Raw genomic sequence first — 12,465 nt, forward strand, 5'->3', positions numbered from 1 at the left:
CTGGTGTCCCAGTTTCATGGTCTCCTGAGCAACCAGTGTGCCCATCTCAGAAAACAAAACATCTCTGAGTATGTTGTCATTGGTTTGCTTGCTGTTGTATCATGCAAGCCAGGTAGTAACAAACTTCAACAGGCCTTTACTTACCAAAGGTGAAACCTCTTTTACAAAGCTGCTGCTGCTCCCCTCTATAGCTCTCACTCAGGCCTGGCCCAACTCCTCGCCCCTCCTTCCTGTTTCCTGTGCTTCCAGATTCCCAACAGCCAGTGCTCCCAGTTCTAATAATTACAAGCAGCATCTAAAACACCACACTTGCTTGATTCAGCAAGTTCTTTTACAGGATGACATTCCTCTTTCAGAGTTCAGGAGCCAGGTCATTAGCCCCGCAAAGTCTCCTTTTCAAAGTGCCATTTCCCACAGCGTAGCATATTTTTGATCTGCTGGAGATATGAAGTGGTGTGTTTTCTAATAATGGAGCGTACTCTTCTCTAGTATTACCACTAAAGAACCAGCACACGTTATGTTAGCCATGCTAATTTGTACCAGAGGCTGAATCAGTTTCCCAGTGGGTCTGGGACTTTGGAATGTGGGAGAAGGAAAGCCATCTCTGTCCTTCCTCCATCGTGTGTTCCAAGAGCTGATCCAGTGCACCTGGAGATAAAGCTCAAGCTAATCAGCTTTTTATTTGCTTACTGTACATAATGATAATACCCTATTAGCACAGTTTTAGAGATTATCTGAATTAAATCAATACTATGAAACTAATTCTGCTTTCAGACCGGCTGTGCAATCCCCAACACATCTTTATATCTGAGAAAAGATTTGGGCAGAGACAGATTTTGTCATCTACATAGTGCCTGCTCCTACTTTTGAGGCTTAAGATTCCCCATTTAACTCAGAGGCTTTGCTCAGAACATTTTACACTGGAATAACTCTTTTGATGTCAACAGAGTCATTCTCAATTCATACACACACATTTGTGTGTATTATGAGAGCAGAACAAGTGGACAAGTTGCACTCTTTTTAAATTAAAACATTATGCATAACAAGAGAATGAACTTACACTTTCTCAACAGAAATTTCAGAACCAGTTTTTTTTCCCAAAGAATTTCCACAGAATAGTGTATTGATTTTCTATTTATTACAATCAGGGTAACTTGATTATAATACTTTATTTGGAACATCTGTTCTCTGAGCTGTCACGACACATACCAGTCAGAGTGCATGCTCATAGATAAATCATTGTTTATGTGATTATTATACTAGCTTCTGTATTCACAAGATTATTAAAAATATAAAATAGATATCTAAGTTAGAAACAACAATCCCTGCCCTCTTATATGAATTCAAAAATTCAAATAAATATCTGGTTACAAAATAAATTTGAAAAAAATAGATCTACTGTAAATATACCAGTTAACTTGTAGGAGGACTCTCTCTCCATGGAGTTTCCCCTGGGTAAACTAAAGCAACAGTGTATCTAGATATAAAAATCTGAAGAAGTAAACAGGTGGCATCAGCAAGGAGCCTATCATATATATACTTAAATCTTATTTTAGAAAAATTAATAGCATTATTAATGCCTTCCTGTAAGGCCCTGATTTTTTACCATAATTATTACTTAACATACTTCAGATCTCTGTAGCCCATGGAGGCATTGCACTCCCAGACCTACAAAATCACAATTATGCTTTTAGCTATGTTACAAGTATCAAACCATTTCCAATATGCTAACATCCTTATACCCACAATGGTAGAAAATGAATGGATAGTAATTCATTCTATTCCCCTTGCAGGTCTCCTCTTATTTTTTTTTTTTTGTCCGAGGGAGAAAAACATGATGCATATAGCAGTGGCTACGCAAAAGGTCTTAGCTAAGAGGTTTCAATTTCAACCTTGCAATTATGCAAAATCAGCTACCCAAGGTAACCCAGATTTGCAAGTTAGGAACAAAGCTATAATTTGAAAAAACTGGCTGGAATGGCAGTGCTTACTACTAAGATACTTGCTAACCTATAAGCTTAGTCTGGGTGCCCTAAGATTGCCAGAGGACCCATAACTAATGAAAACCTTTTAAATGCATCCCAAGTATCACATGCCCATGTTCATTGTGTATACATTGCTAATGAAAAGGAATCTCATTAATTTTATGTTCTTCATTAAAATATGGGAAGGAAACTTATCATAGCTTTTAAAAGAATTCAAATGGCAGAGCATGTTACATAATGTTAAAACATGCCTTTGTGGATATCAGCTATGTTTGATACAATAAAAGAATATATTGGGACACCAAAGAAGTTGTACAAGATAAAGGCTATATTTTCTGATGTTAGTTGGCACTGTAACAACAAGGAATCCTGATGCATATACTATGGTACTGTCAAATATTTAGGCAGCTGTGAAACAAGGTGGACTCATAAGTTAAAAAGACTGCCCAGCTTTCAGCAGATAAACCTCATCCAAAAATTATATGCTATATTCTTCTATAAACTGGGTATAACTGCCTCAAAATCTTTGTTTCTTGACTGCTGCAAAGGTCACTATTTTCATGATTTTCCAAAAATGGAATAGTAGGCTTATGCCTAAGAAAAGATCAATAGCATTATGATATGTCAGATTTAACAGTCAATGAAAGAATTACAATTGCTGTGGATACCAATTATGTGAATGAAGAAATTTGGACCCCATTTCTACATAAATTATGTTGAGATAGCTTAGAGAATGTCAGATTTCCATTTCATCTAACCTATTCTCCCCTCACCATTTGAATTCCTCTCCTTCCCTTCTCTGCCTGTTCATGTATATCTTCTCATTTTTTATTACTGTTATCCCCCACCCCAACTTTCTATATAAATGTAATATTGCTGCTTTGAGAAGTTGTGAAATTGCATACATCCATAATTCTACTGATGATCCAGTGAAGCATTCAGTATTTCCAAACACACAAAAGCAGTAAATCATGTACATTCATGTATTCTTCATTGTCTGTTTCTTTATGAACATCAATTTTATAAAAATCACAAAAACAGACACGGGATATAATTGTCTAAAAGGTTCTATTTGTTACACTTATTTTAGCAGTACAATGGCTGCTGTAATTAAGTAATTTATTACTTACCCCTGTTCTTTGAACTTCCAAGAAAATTGCTCTTTGAAAGGATTTTTCCCATGCCACAAGCTCACTGCCCAGCTCTACGTTAAAAGAATGACTCTTGCCATGTCCAACCATGACACTGAAACAATATGGCCTCTGGTCTTCAAACGCATAGTCCTGATGAATACCTAAATATAAGTTTGCTTGTAGCCAGCAATCATCAGCAAGCCAGAGCTGAAAGACATGTTTTAGTTGGTGACATTTCAGTTAGTAATAAGCAAATGATTAAGGCATGTTCTTATGTCTTCAGCAAGTGACTTAGAATTGGAATTACTGCTCTCAGTTCTGTTACTAATTCACTGCCAATTTAAACTCTTTTGTGTCTCAGTTAACCTGCCTATAAAACTGGTATATTAATATTTACCTTTCTTCATACAATGTCATGAGAATCAGTTAATGTTTTTAAAGGCTACTACAGGTTGTACTTTCCTTAACCAGGACTCCCTGGCCTGGTAACATTCATGGTCCAGCATGGACCCACGGATGTTCCTGGACCACAGAGCCCAGGAAGAGGGAGGTCTGGCAGTAGGGCAGGAGTGCTGTAAGTGGCACCAGTGGCTTAGCTGGGAGCCCAGAGTGTGTGTGTGAGGGTGGACAGTATGGCAGGGAATTCTGGCTCCAGCAGAGCTCCCTGACTCCAGAGGTCGGGGAGCTCTAGCCTGGCTCTGGCCATGGGCCTCCAGCCATGGCCAGGGAGCTCTGACCCCAGTGACAGCCAGGGAGCTCTGGCCCCATCCCCGGCTGCAGAGCCCTGGCCATGTTCTGCCTCCAGTGGCTGGGGAACTCCAGCTCCAGTCCCAGCAGTAGCCAGGAATCTCGGGCCCAGTCTGTGAGGCTCCGTCCCCGTCTTTCCACCCTAGCCCCAGAGCTCCAAACCCAGCCACTGAGCCCTACAGCTGCTCAGAGGGCTGAAGCAGCATTGAGGGCAGGCTGGAGCTCTAGCCTGGTGGCAGCACGGCCACGAGGGGAGGGACCTTCCCTGATCTGGCAAATCCCCTTGTTTGGGACCAGTCATGTCCTAAAGGTGCCTGGCCAGCGAGGTCCAACCTGTACTCTCAGATCTTTTCATTCACTGACTCTTAACAGATGAGGCCACGTCTATTTCTGTAATTTAATCTAATCAAGGCATGTCTACAATTTGCTAAATACTAATATAAGCAATGCAAAGTCAGCTATTAAAAATAGCAAACTGTTATATTTAAATTAAAGGGAATCAAGATTTCCATGTGAAGTTGGCGTGAGGAAGAAAAGATGGTGTCTGGGAGAGAGACCTAAGACTTCCTGAAGTGTTTTAAATAAAAGCTCCATCAGAGAGCTGGTGACTACAACTTCATTTCTCAAAGAGAGCTTCAGAAGCCTAGATAGTGAATCTAAACTCTGGGACTCCAAGCTGGAGTCTATTACTATTACTATTATCAGTAATGGTGGGAATATTTTTTCATATGCTCATAGGCATCTACTTAGAAAGGAACAGTATGTATACTTGTGTTTACTTTACATATATGCATATGAATTCATGCTTTTTTAACAATATGAACAAACCTTTCAGGTGAATACATTTTTAATATTTAAGTCATGCCTTTTAGGTTTAACAGTCTGTCCCCCCTAGTGGTGTCCAGATAATCCTGAGATTGCTGAATCTGCTTCAGCCAAAGCCAATACAATGAGCCTTCTGGCTCAGACAGTGAAAACATGCATTAAAACTCAGACATCTCTGGTTTGATTCCTGTTGCTGACAAACTATCTGGGGTGTCAATGGGACACATGCTGGCCCATGTGGGGAACTGAAATTCCCTCTGAAGCTCAGAATGAACAGTGCTTGCAAGGGAAAGAATAATATGTAAGGCATGCCTGCATGGTATGGCACTCAGTCCCACCCTAGTATTGGTCAACTAGTGATTTAGGAGCTTGTAAAGTGAGGAGCTCTTTTAGATGTTTGTTTATCAAGCACCAAAACACTTGTTGCCAAGGGTTTCAGCACCGCAGTTCAAAAAATCTTTCAAATATATGAACTCACCTGATGGACTAAATCAGATAATGGCAACTTTTGGTTGAAGCGCCTAACTGAAATATTTTATTTATGAGCTTACTTCGCATATTCTGAATACCATTTTTAAAGCAGGATTCCTTTGAGCTAATAATCAGATTTGAAAATAATCTCTTGATATTCATCCTTTAAAGTTAGTAGAGTTTTAACATGGATAAATGTAAGCTAATTATTTATTTTGTCACATCAATCAATGTGATTTATCTGTTACAGAAACTTTGTATGCATACAATTTTAAAAAGTTTTAAAAGTAAAACCAATTTAAAAAAAAGCCTCATGGAACAACAAAAAATCTCTGCAATTGAAAGTACTTTTGGGAACTTAAATGAACTCTATCTTACTTAAATTATGCCTTGCAGACACTGTACCCTGATGTGAAAAATAGAAATACTTAAAACAGAAAATCAAATGAGTTTCTTTCATTTTGCAATCTAAGTCCAATCATGTAGTACTCAAAGGTGATATACAGTGGAATTTGCTTATAATGAACTCAGCTATACTGATACCTATGTTTACAGTGAAACAAGGACAAATTCCTGAGTTACTTAAATGCATTTCAGCTGACTTACATTCATTTTATAGTGACACTTCACTACTTATTATATAAGATCTCTTTCCTTTATAATTGGGTTTCACTCTGCAATGCCCATGGGAATGCAGCAATTTATCATGGGCTAATGCTAGGAATGACAGTAGGGTATTGCAAAGGTCCTCCAGAGCAGCAAGTGCTGTTCTGAAACTGGACAGCATGAAGTAATACCCCACCATCAATCCAGTGTCTCCTTACAGTGAAGATTTTAGTGAACAAAAATACTTCATTACAAGAAATTTCCACTTAGATCAGTTGGTTATTGTTTGATAAACATACAGTGAAAAACAAAGCTAGATTAAAAGGCTACTATTAATGCCCAACTTCAATGATTTTAAATACATAAGGACTTTCAGTAAGTAAATCCCCAAATGGCAGTTTTTAAAATTTTATTTACCAGTTTGAGATCATATTAATGTTATCGATTTCTTGATTTTTGTAATTTCCATTTGATGACATGGGGCATAGAAGATGGGAAAAGTAGACAGGTATTTGCAAACAAGATATAATTTTTTTCCTCCTCCCTTCAAGACTGTAGGTTAGTGTGTGATAGAAGATAAAAGTTCCAGCCAGTTTTGGGGGGGGGAGTAGTTGACCCTTAAAAAATAATAACCATATCCCATTTGACATCTCTCATCGCATAGAAAATCAATTTTATAAATATTTCAGAGATTTTTAATTGTAAGACTTGCATAAATTAACTCTGTGCCAGCTTCTCCTGTCAACCCCAGGAATAGTGGATATTGTAGAGAATGTGTCAGAGGCAAGGGAAGGCAGAACTAGAGTCCACTCTGCTCCAGGGATTCTGAGAGCAGAACAATCCATGGGATCCATTCTAGCTATAGAAACAGAATCCTAAAGCTGCTGTAACTGACATCCAGCTGCTCCTTAGGACTGGAAATTTGGTGGTGAGAGTGAAAAGTAGAAAAGAAATATGCCCATGTCTTCTCCTGTGCCTGAGGATTTGGACCCCAGATTTATCTCTGCAAAGTCATGAGTTATGGACTGTCATAAGAATGGCCACTCTGGGTATGGCCGAAGGTCCATCTAGTCCATTATCCTGACTTCTGACATGGCCAATGCCAGATGCCCCAGAGGGAGTGAACAGAACAGATAAACCTCAAGTGATTCCTCTCCTCTCATCCATTTCCAGCCCCTGACAGAGACACACGATTCCTACCCATTCTGGCTAATAAATATTGATGGACCAAATTTCCATGAATTTATCTAGTTCTTTTTTAAACTCTGTTAAAGTCCTAGTCTTCAAAACATCCTATGGCAAGAAGTTCCATAGGTTGACTATGTGCTGCATGAAGAAAAACTTCCTTTTGTTCATTTTAAACCTGCGACCCATTAATTTCATTTGGTGACCCCTTGTTCTTATGTTATTGGAACAACTAAATAACTTTTCCTTATTTTCTCCATACCTGTCATGATTTTATAGACCTCTATCATATTCCCTCCTAGTCTCCTCTTTGCTAAAAAGTCCAATTTTTAAAAATCTCTGTACGTATGGCACCCATTCCAAACCACAAATCATCTTTTCTGAACCTTTTCCAATGCTAATTGGAATGAGTTCACATATATGTACTCAGTATTCAAGATGTGGGCGTACTATGGATTTATAACACGGTAATCATGTATTCTCTGTCTTATTGTCTATCCCTTTTTAATGGTTCCTAACATTCTGTTTATTTGACTGACACTGCACAGTGAGTGGCTGTTTTCAGAGAACTATGCACAATGACTCCAAGATCTCTCTCTTGAGTAGTTATAGCTAAATTAATTCCCATCATTTTGCATGCATAGTTGGGATTACTTTTTCTAATGTGCATTACTTTCCATTTATGAACATTAAAATTCATTTGCCATTTTATTGTCCCAATCACCTAGTTTTCTGAGATCTTTTTGAAGTCATTTCAAGTCTGCTTTGGTCTTAACCATCTTGAGCAGTCTAGTATCATCTGCAAATTTTGCCACCTCACTGTTTATCCTTTCCTCTAGATCACTTATAAATAATTAGAATATGACTGGTCCCAGGACAGACCCTTGGGGGACACCACTAGTTACCTCTCTGTAATCTGTAAAGTGACCATTTATTCCTACCCTTTGTTTCCTGTCTTTTAACCAGTTATCAATCCATGAAAGAATCTTCCTTCTTATCCCATGACAACTTATTTTACTTAAGAGCCTTTGGTGAGCGACCTTTTCAAAGGCTTTCTGGAAACCTAAGTACACTGTATCCTCTGGATGCCCCTTGTCCACATGCTTGTTGAGCCCCCTCAAAGAACTCTAGTAGATTAGTAAGGCATGATTTCCCTTTCTAGAATCCATGTTAACTTTTACCCAACAAAGTTTGTTAATCTATTTGTCTGACAACTCTATTCTTAACTATAGTTTCAACTAATTTGCCCTATAGTGATGTTAGACTTACTGGCCTTTAATTGCCAGGATAACATATAGATTCCTTTTGTAAATATTGACATCACATTAATTATCTTCTAATCATTAGTTATAGAAGTTGATGTAAAGGATAGGTTACAAACCACAGTTAATAGTTCTGCAATTTCACATTTGAGTTATTTCAGAACTCTTGGGCAAATGCCATCTCAGTGGTCTCAGTGGCTTTTTACTGTTAAGTTTATCAATGTGTTCCAAAACCTCTTCCAATGACACCTCAATGTGAGACAATTCCTCAGATTTGTCACCTAAAAAGAATGGCTCAGGTTTGGGAATCACCCTAACATGCTCAGCCAAGAAGACCAAAGCAAATAATTCATTTAGTTTCTTTGCAGTGATCTTATCATCTTTGAGTGTTCCTTTAGCATCTCAGTTGTCCAGTGGCCCCACTGTTTGTTTTGCAGGCTTACTGCTTCTGATGTATTTAAAAAACATTTTGCTATTACTCCTTCTTGGCTTTCCTTATTAGAGTTCTACATTTAATTTGATAGAGTTTATGCTCCTTTCTATTTTCCTCACTAGGATTTGACTTTCACCTTTTAAATTATGCCTTTTTATCCCTCACTGCCACAATGGCACTTTTTTGGTTCTCTTACTGTGTTTTGTAATATGGGGTATACATTTAAAATGAGCTTGTGTTAGGAAAAGTCTCCATGCAGTTTGCAGGGATTTCGGTTTTGGCACTGGACCTTTTAATTTCTGTTGAACTAACCTCCTCATTTTTGTGTAGTTCCCCTTTCTCAAATTAAATGCCACAGTGTTGGGCTGCTGACATGTTTTTCCACCTTGGGGTTGTTAAATTTTATTACATTATGGTCACTATTTCCAAACAGTCCAGTTATATTTACCTCTTGGACCAAGTCAGCCTTCTAACTGTTGTAAAACTGAATATTGTCTGTCCTGGGTCTTAGGCCAGAGACAGTTTTATTTTATTTTAGCAGGGTGCGGGGGTGTAGGGGGAGTGTGAATTAATTGTACATTTGATTGGGCAGAAGGAAACATTTAGTCTAGAAAACAGAAGGCTATGGTGGGACTTGATAATAGTCTTCAAATATGTTTAAGGGCTGTTATAATGAGGACAGTGATCAACTTGTTTTCTCATACATTGAGGATAAGACAAGAAGCAATCAGCTTAGTGTACAGTCATGTAGCTTTAGGTTGGCTATTAGGAAAAAAACCTAACTATAAGGGTATTTAAGCACTTCAAGTTTACCTACAGGATCGTGGTATCTTCATCAATGGAGGTTTTTACCATATTAGAAAAAACACGTGTTAGGGATGGTCTAGGGTTACTAAATCCTGCCTCAATATAAGAGGGAGAACTGGATGACCCCATTAGGGCCCTTCCATCCCTACATTTCTATTTTTCAGGGTGGGCTGAAATTTAATCCATGTCTATTTGATGCTGATGCTCAGTGGTATGATTTTCAGCAATAGGAAAAGCACAGGCAAGAGAAATGTGTGGATTAAATAAAACACATTTAATTTAATCACATTGTTAGCACCACTGTATAAGTGATATGAGTGTGTGTACATAAATGTATGTAATCCATGCACATTACACATATGTATGCTAAAATATACACGGAAACATACTCTACAAAGGCACCTTCAGCTTCTGGGTCTTGATAGAAGATTTAAAGTTAGGTAAGCAGCCAATAAAGTTGTCTGAGAATGGTCTTTAAAAACTATACATTTATTCTTTACTTACAGCAACAGCGCAACTCTGCTAGTTACAAACAGCTTCTGAAATCTTTGAAAAATATCTGTCTTAACTAGTAGTTTCTGTAGTGAAGGCTGGACCTTAATGCCTGTAATGGAGAAACTTTAACCTCCTCCAGAAATTAAAGTTTTTTCCATTTTAATTGGTCTGCTCTCAATTTCCATCATTATCATTTATACCAAAGTGTCAACAGAAAAGAGGTTAAAGTGTTGCTGTTGAGCTTTTTCATTTTAGCTAATGTATTCACCAAGACTGACAATTAAACATTCATTTATTAAAATGTCAAGAACATTAAGAGTCTGACTTAGTTTATTTCTCACTGTTTTTCCTTAATGAAAAAGCAACCACAGTATTTGCTGTAAGAATGGATTGTCCTTTAAATTAACCTTGCCAGAACAGTAAAGGAAGGCTTGAATATCAAATCAGCAATATTCTGATGAGAAAGAAAACACAGCATCCGGAATATCAACATCAGAAGTGTCCAACCGTTTTAGCCTGAGGACTGAACATAGTATTTTTTTTTAAAGGAGACATAATCAACACTGTGAGGTAGACTCTCTGCCATATTCTGCAAATGTTGTGCTCTTCAGATGGTGAAAAGGCAGCAAAAGCTACCACCCTGGTGGCAGTGTTGCACTATGGTGACAGACATGCCCCTAATGGCTGAGCTCCTGCAGGCTCTGCTCAGCCCAACCTTGCTCACTACTTGGAGTGACAGTGACAGGAAACTTCTCCTCCCTTCCTACAGCAGTTAGAGCAGCAACATGGTACACTCTGTCCTATCAAGAGTGAGCAGCAGGTCTTCTTTGCCTGTTCAGCAGAAAAGGTTGACAATAAGAGGGTTCTCCCTTACCTACCCTCTAACTGCTTGGGTATCTGCTTGGGTACAAGGGCTGGGACTACAGAACTCTTTGCCTTTGGCCACACACAGGCTGCGCCTAGACTGGCATGATTTTGCGGAAATACTTTTAATGGAAATGTTTTTCTGTTAAAAGTATTTCTGCAAAAGCGCGTCTAGATTGGCACGGATGCTTTTGCACAAAAGCATCCATGGCCAATCTAACGCGATTTTGAGCAAGAAAGCCCCAATCGCCATTTTAGCCATCGGGGCTTTTTTGCGCAAAACAGTTCTTCCCTGTCTACACTGGCCCTCTTGCACAAGTATTCTTGCGCAAGATGGCTTTTTCCCAAGCGGGAGGGTGAAAGTATTTGTTCAAGAAGCACTGATTTTGTACATTACAAAGTCAGTGCTCTTGCGCAAATTCAAATGGCCAGTGTAGACAGCTGGCAAGTTTTTGTGCAAAAGCGGCCACTTTTGTGCAAATCTTGCCAGTCTAGACGCACCCCCAGAGTATTCAGTTGAAGTGGCATCAGCAGAGGTCCTCAAAGCATCGGGGCTTGGAACTGACATGTCACTGTGAATCATGGAACATTCATGCCTCAAAGCTATTATTGCAGGCTTTCTCTTGACTCAGTTTACACTGCTATTGGTTACATCTGAAGCACATTTTCAATATTTTTCTTCATCCATGAGGGCTAGAAACTTACTTTAAAAAATGAAAATTGAAATTTTATGTAACCACCTGACTCCAGGAAGTGAGGCCCTAGGAATAGTCCCCATGCTTTAATCCATTCCCGAGTGTGTGGCAGTCCCCAGTGGGCACAGAACCAGTGTTGCTTGCTGCTATATCTCTGACCAAAGACTCTAGTGCAGAGGACATGGCAGTGGTGGCAAGTGGCATCCTGGGCAGGGAATGTAAGTAGGACGATTATAATGCACTTTGGTAAATAAAACTTGCTGGCACAGGTTAGACAAATTCTCCATGCTGCTCTAAACTATGTGGGATAGATAAAATTGTTGTTGGACCTCTGATTATCTTAATTTTATCTCCTACTTTGCCCTAGGTGACTGTATAGGAAGGGAGCAGCTAGCCACTCTTCTGCACTAGTTAGAGTTACTTAGGATACTAATCTCATTCCCCCATCCAGGACATTTGCGCCAATAGGTAAGCAGACAACGAAAAAGCATCATGATGAGGGAAATGAGGAGCAGCTGCTCAGAGCACATGCAGCTCACATAAGAGCTGCTCCATGTGCTCCTGGAAAAATGACACCCCTGTCTACTTCTCTATCTTGTCTAACTCAGAAACATCTATTTAAATACTGCAGGACACAGCTCAAGGAACACATATGCAACATGTAAACAGATATAAATTGTCTTCTAACACAGGGTATGTCTACACTACCCTCCTAGTTCGAACTAGGAGGGTAATGTATGCATACCGCATTTGCTAATGAAGCCCGGGATTTGAATTTCCCGGGCTTCATTAGCATAAGCGGGGAGCCGCCATTTTTAAATCCCCGCTGCTTCGAACCCCGTGTAGCGCGGCTACACGGGGCTCGAACTAGGTAGTTCGGACTAGGGTCCTATTCCGAACTACCGGTACTCCTCGTGAAACGAGGTGTACCGGTAGTTCGGAATAGGCACCCTAGTC

The 12,465-nt window shown here is 39.2% G+C and overlaps 1 protein-coding gene across 1 annotated transcript in view; it reads right to left on the reverse strand.

Moving 5' to 3' along the window:
* Positions 1-12,465, reverse strand: part of SNTG2 (syntrophin gamma 2) — a 262,480-nt gene that overhangs the window by 51,900 nt on the left and 198,115 nt on the right. Inside the window, exon 14 of the mRNA XM_089776922.1 lies at positions 3,116-3,325. Coding sequence (XP_089633048.1) covers positions 3,116-3,325 — 210 coding nt within the window. The remainder of the gene's footprint in view (positions 1-3,115; positions 3,326-12,465) is intronic.

This window comes from Pelodiscus sinensis, chromosome 3 (assembly GCF_052426305.1).
Source record: "Pelodiscus sinensis isolate ZL-2025 chromosome 3, ASM5242630v1, whole genome shotgun sequence".
In the NCBI taxonomy this organism is placed as follows: domain Eukaryota; kingdom Metazoa; phylum Chordata; order Testudines; family Trionychidae; genus Pelodiscus; species Pelodiscus sinensis.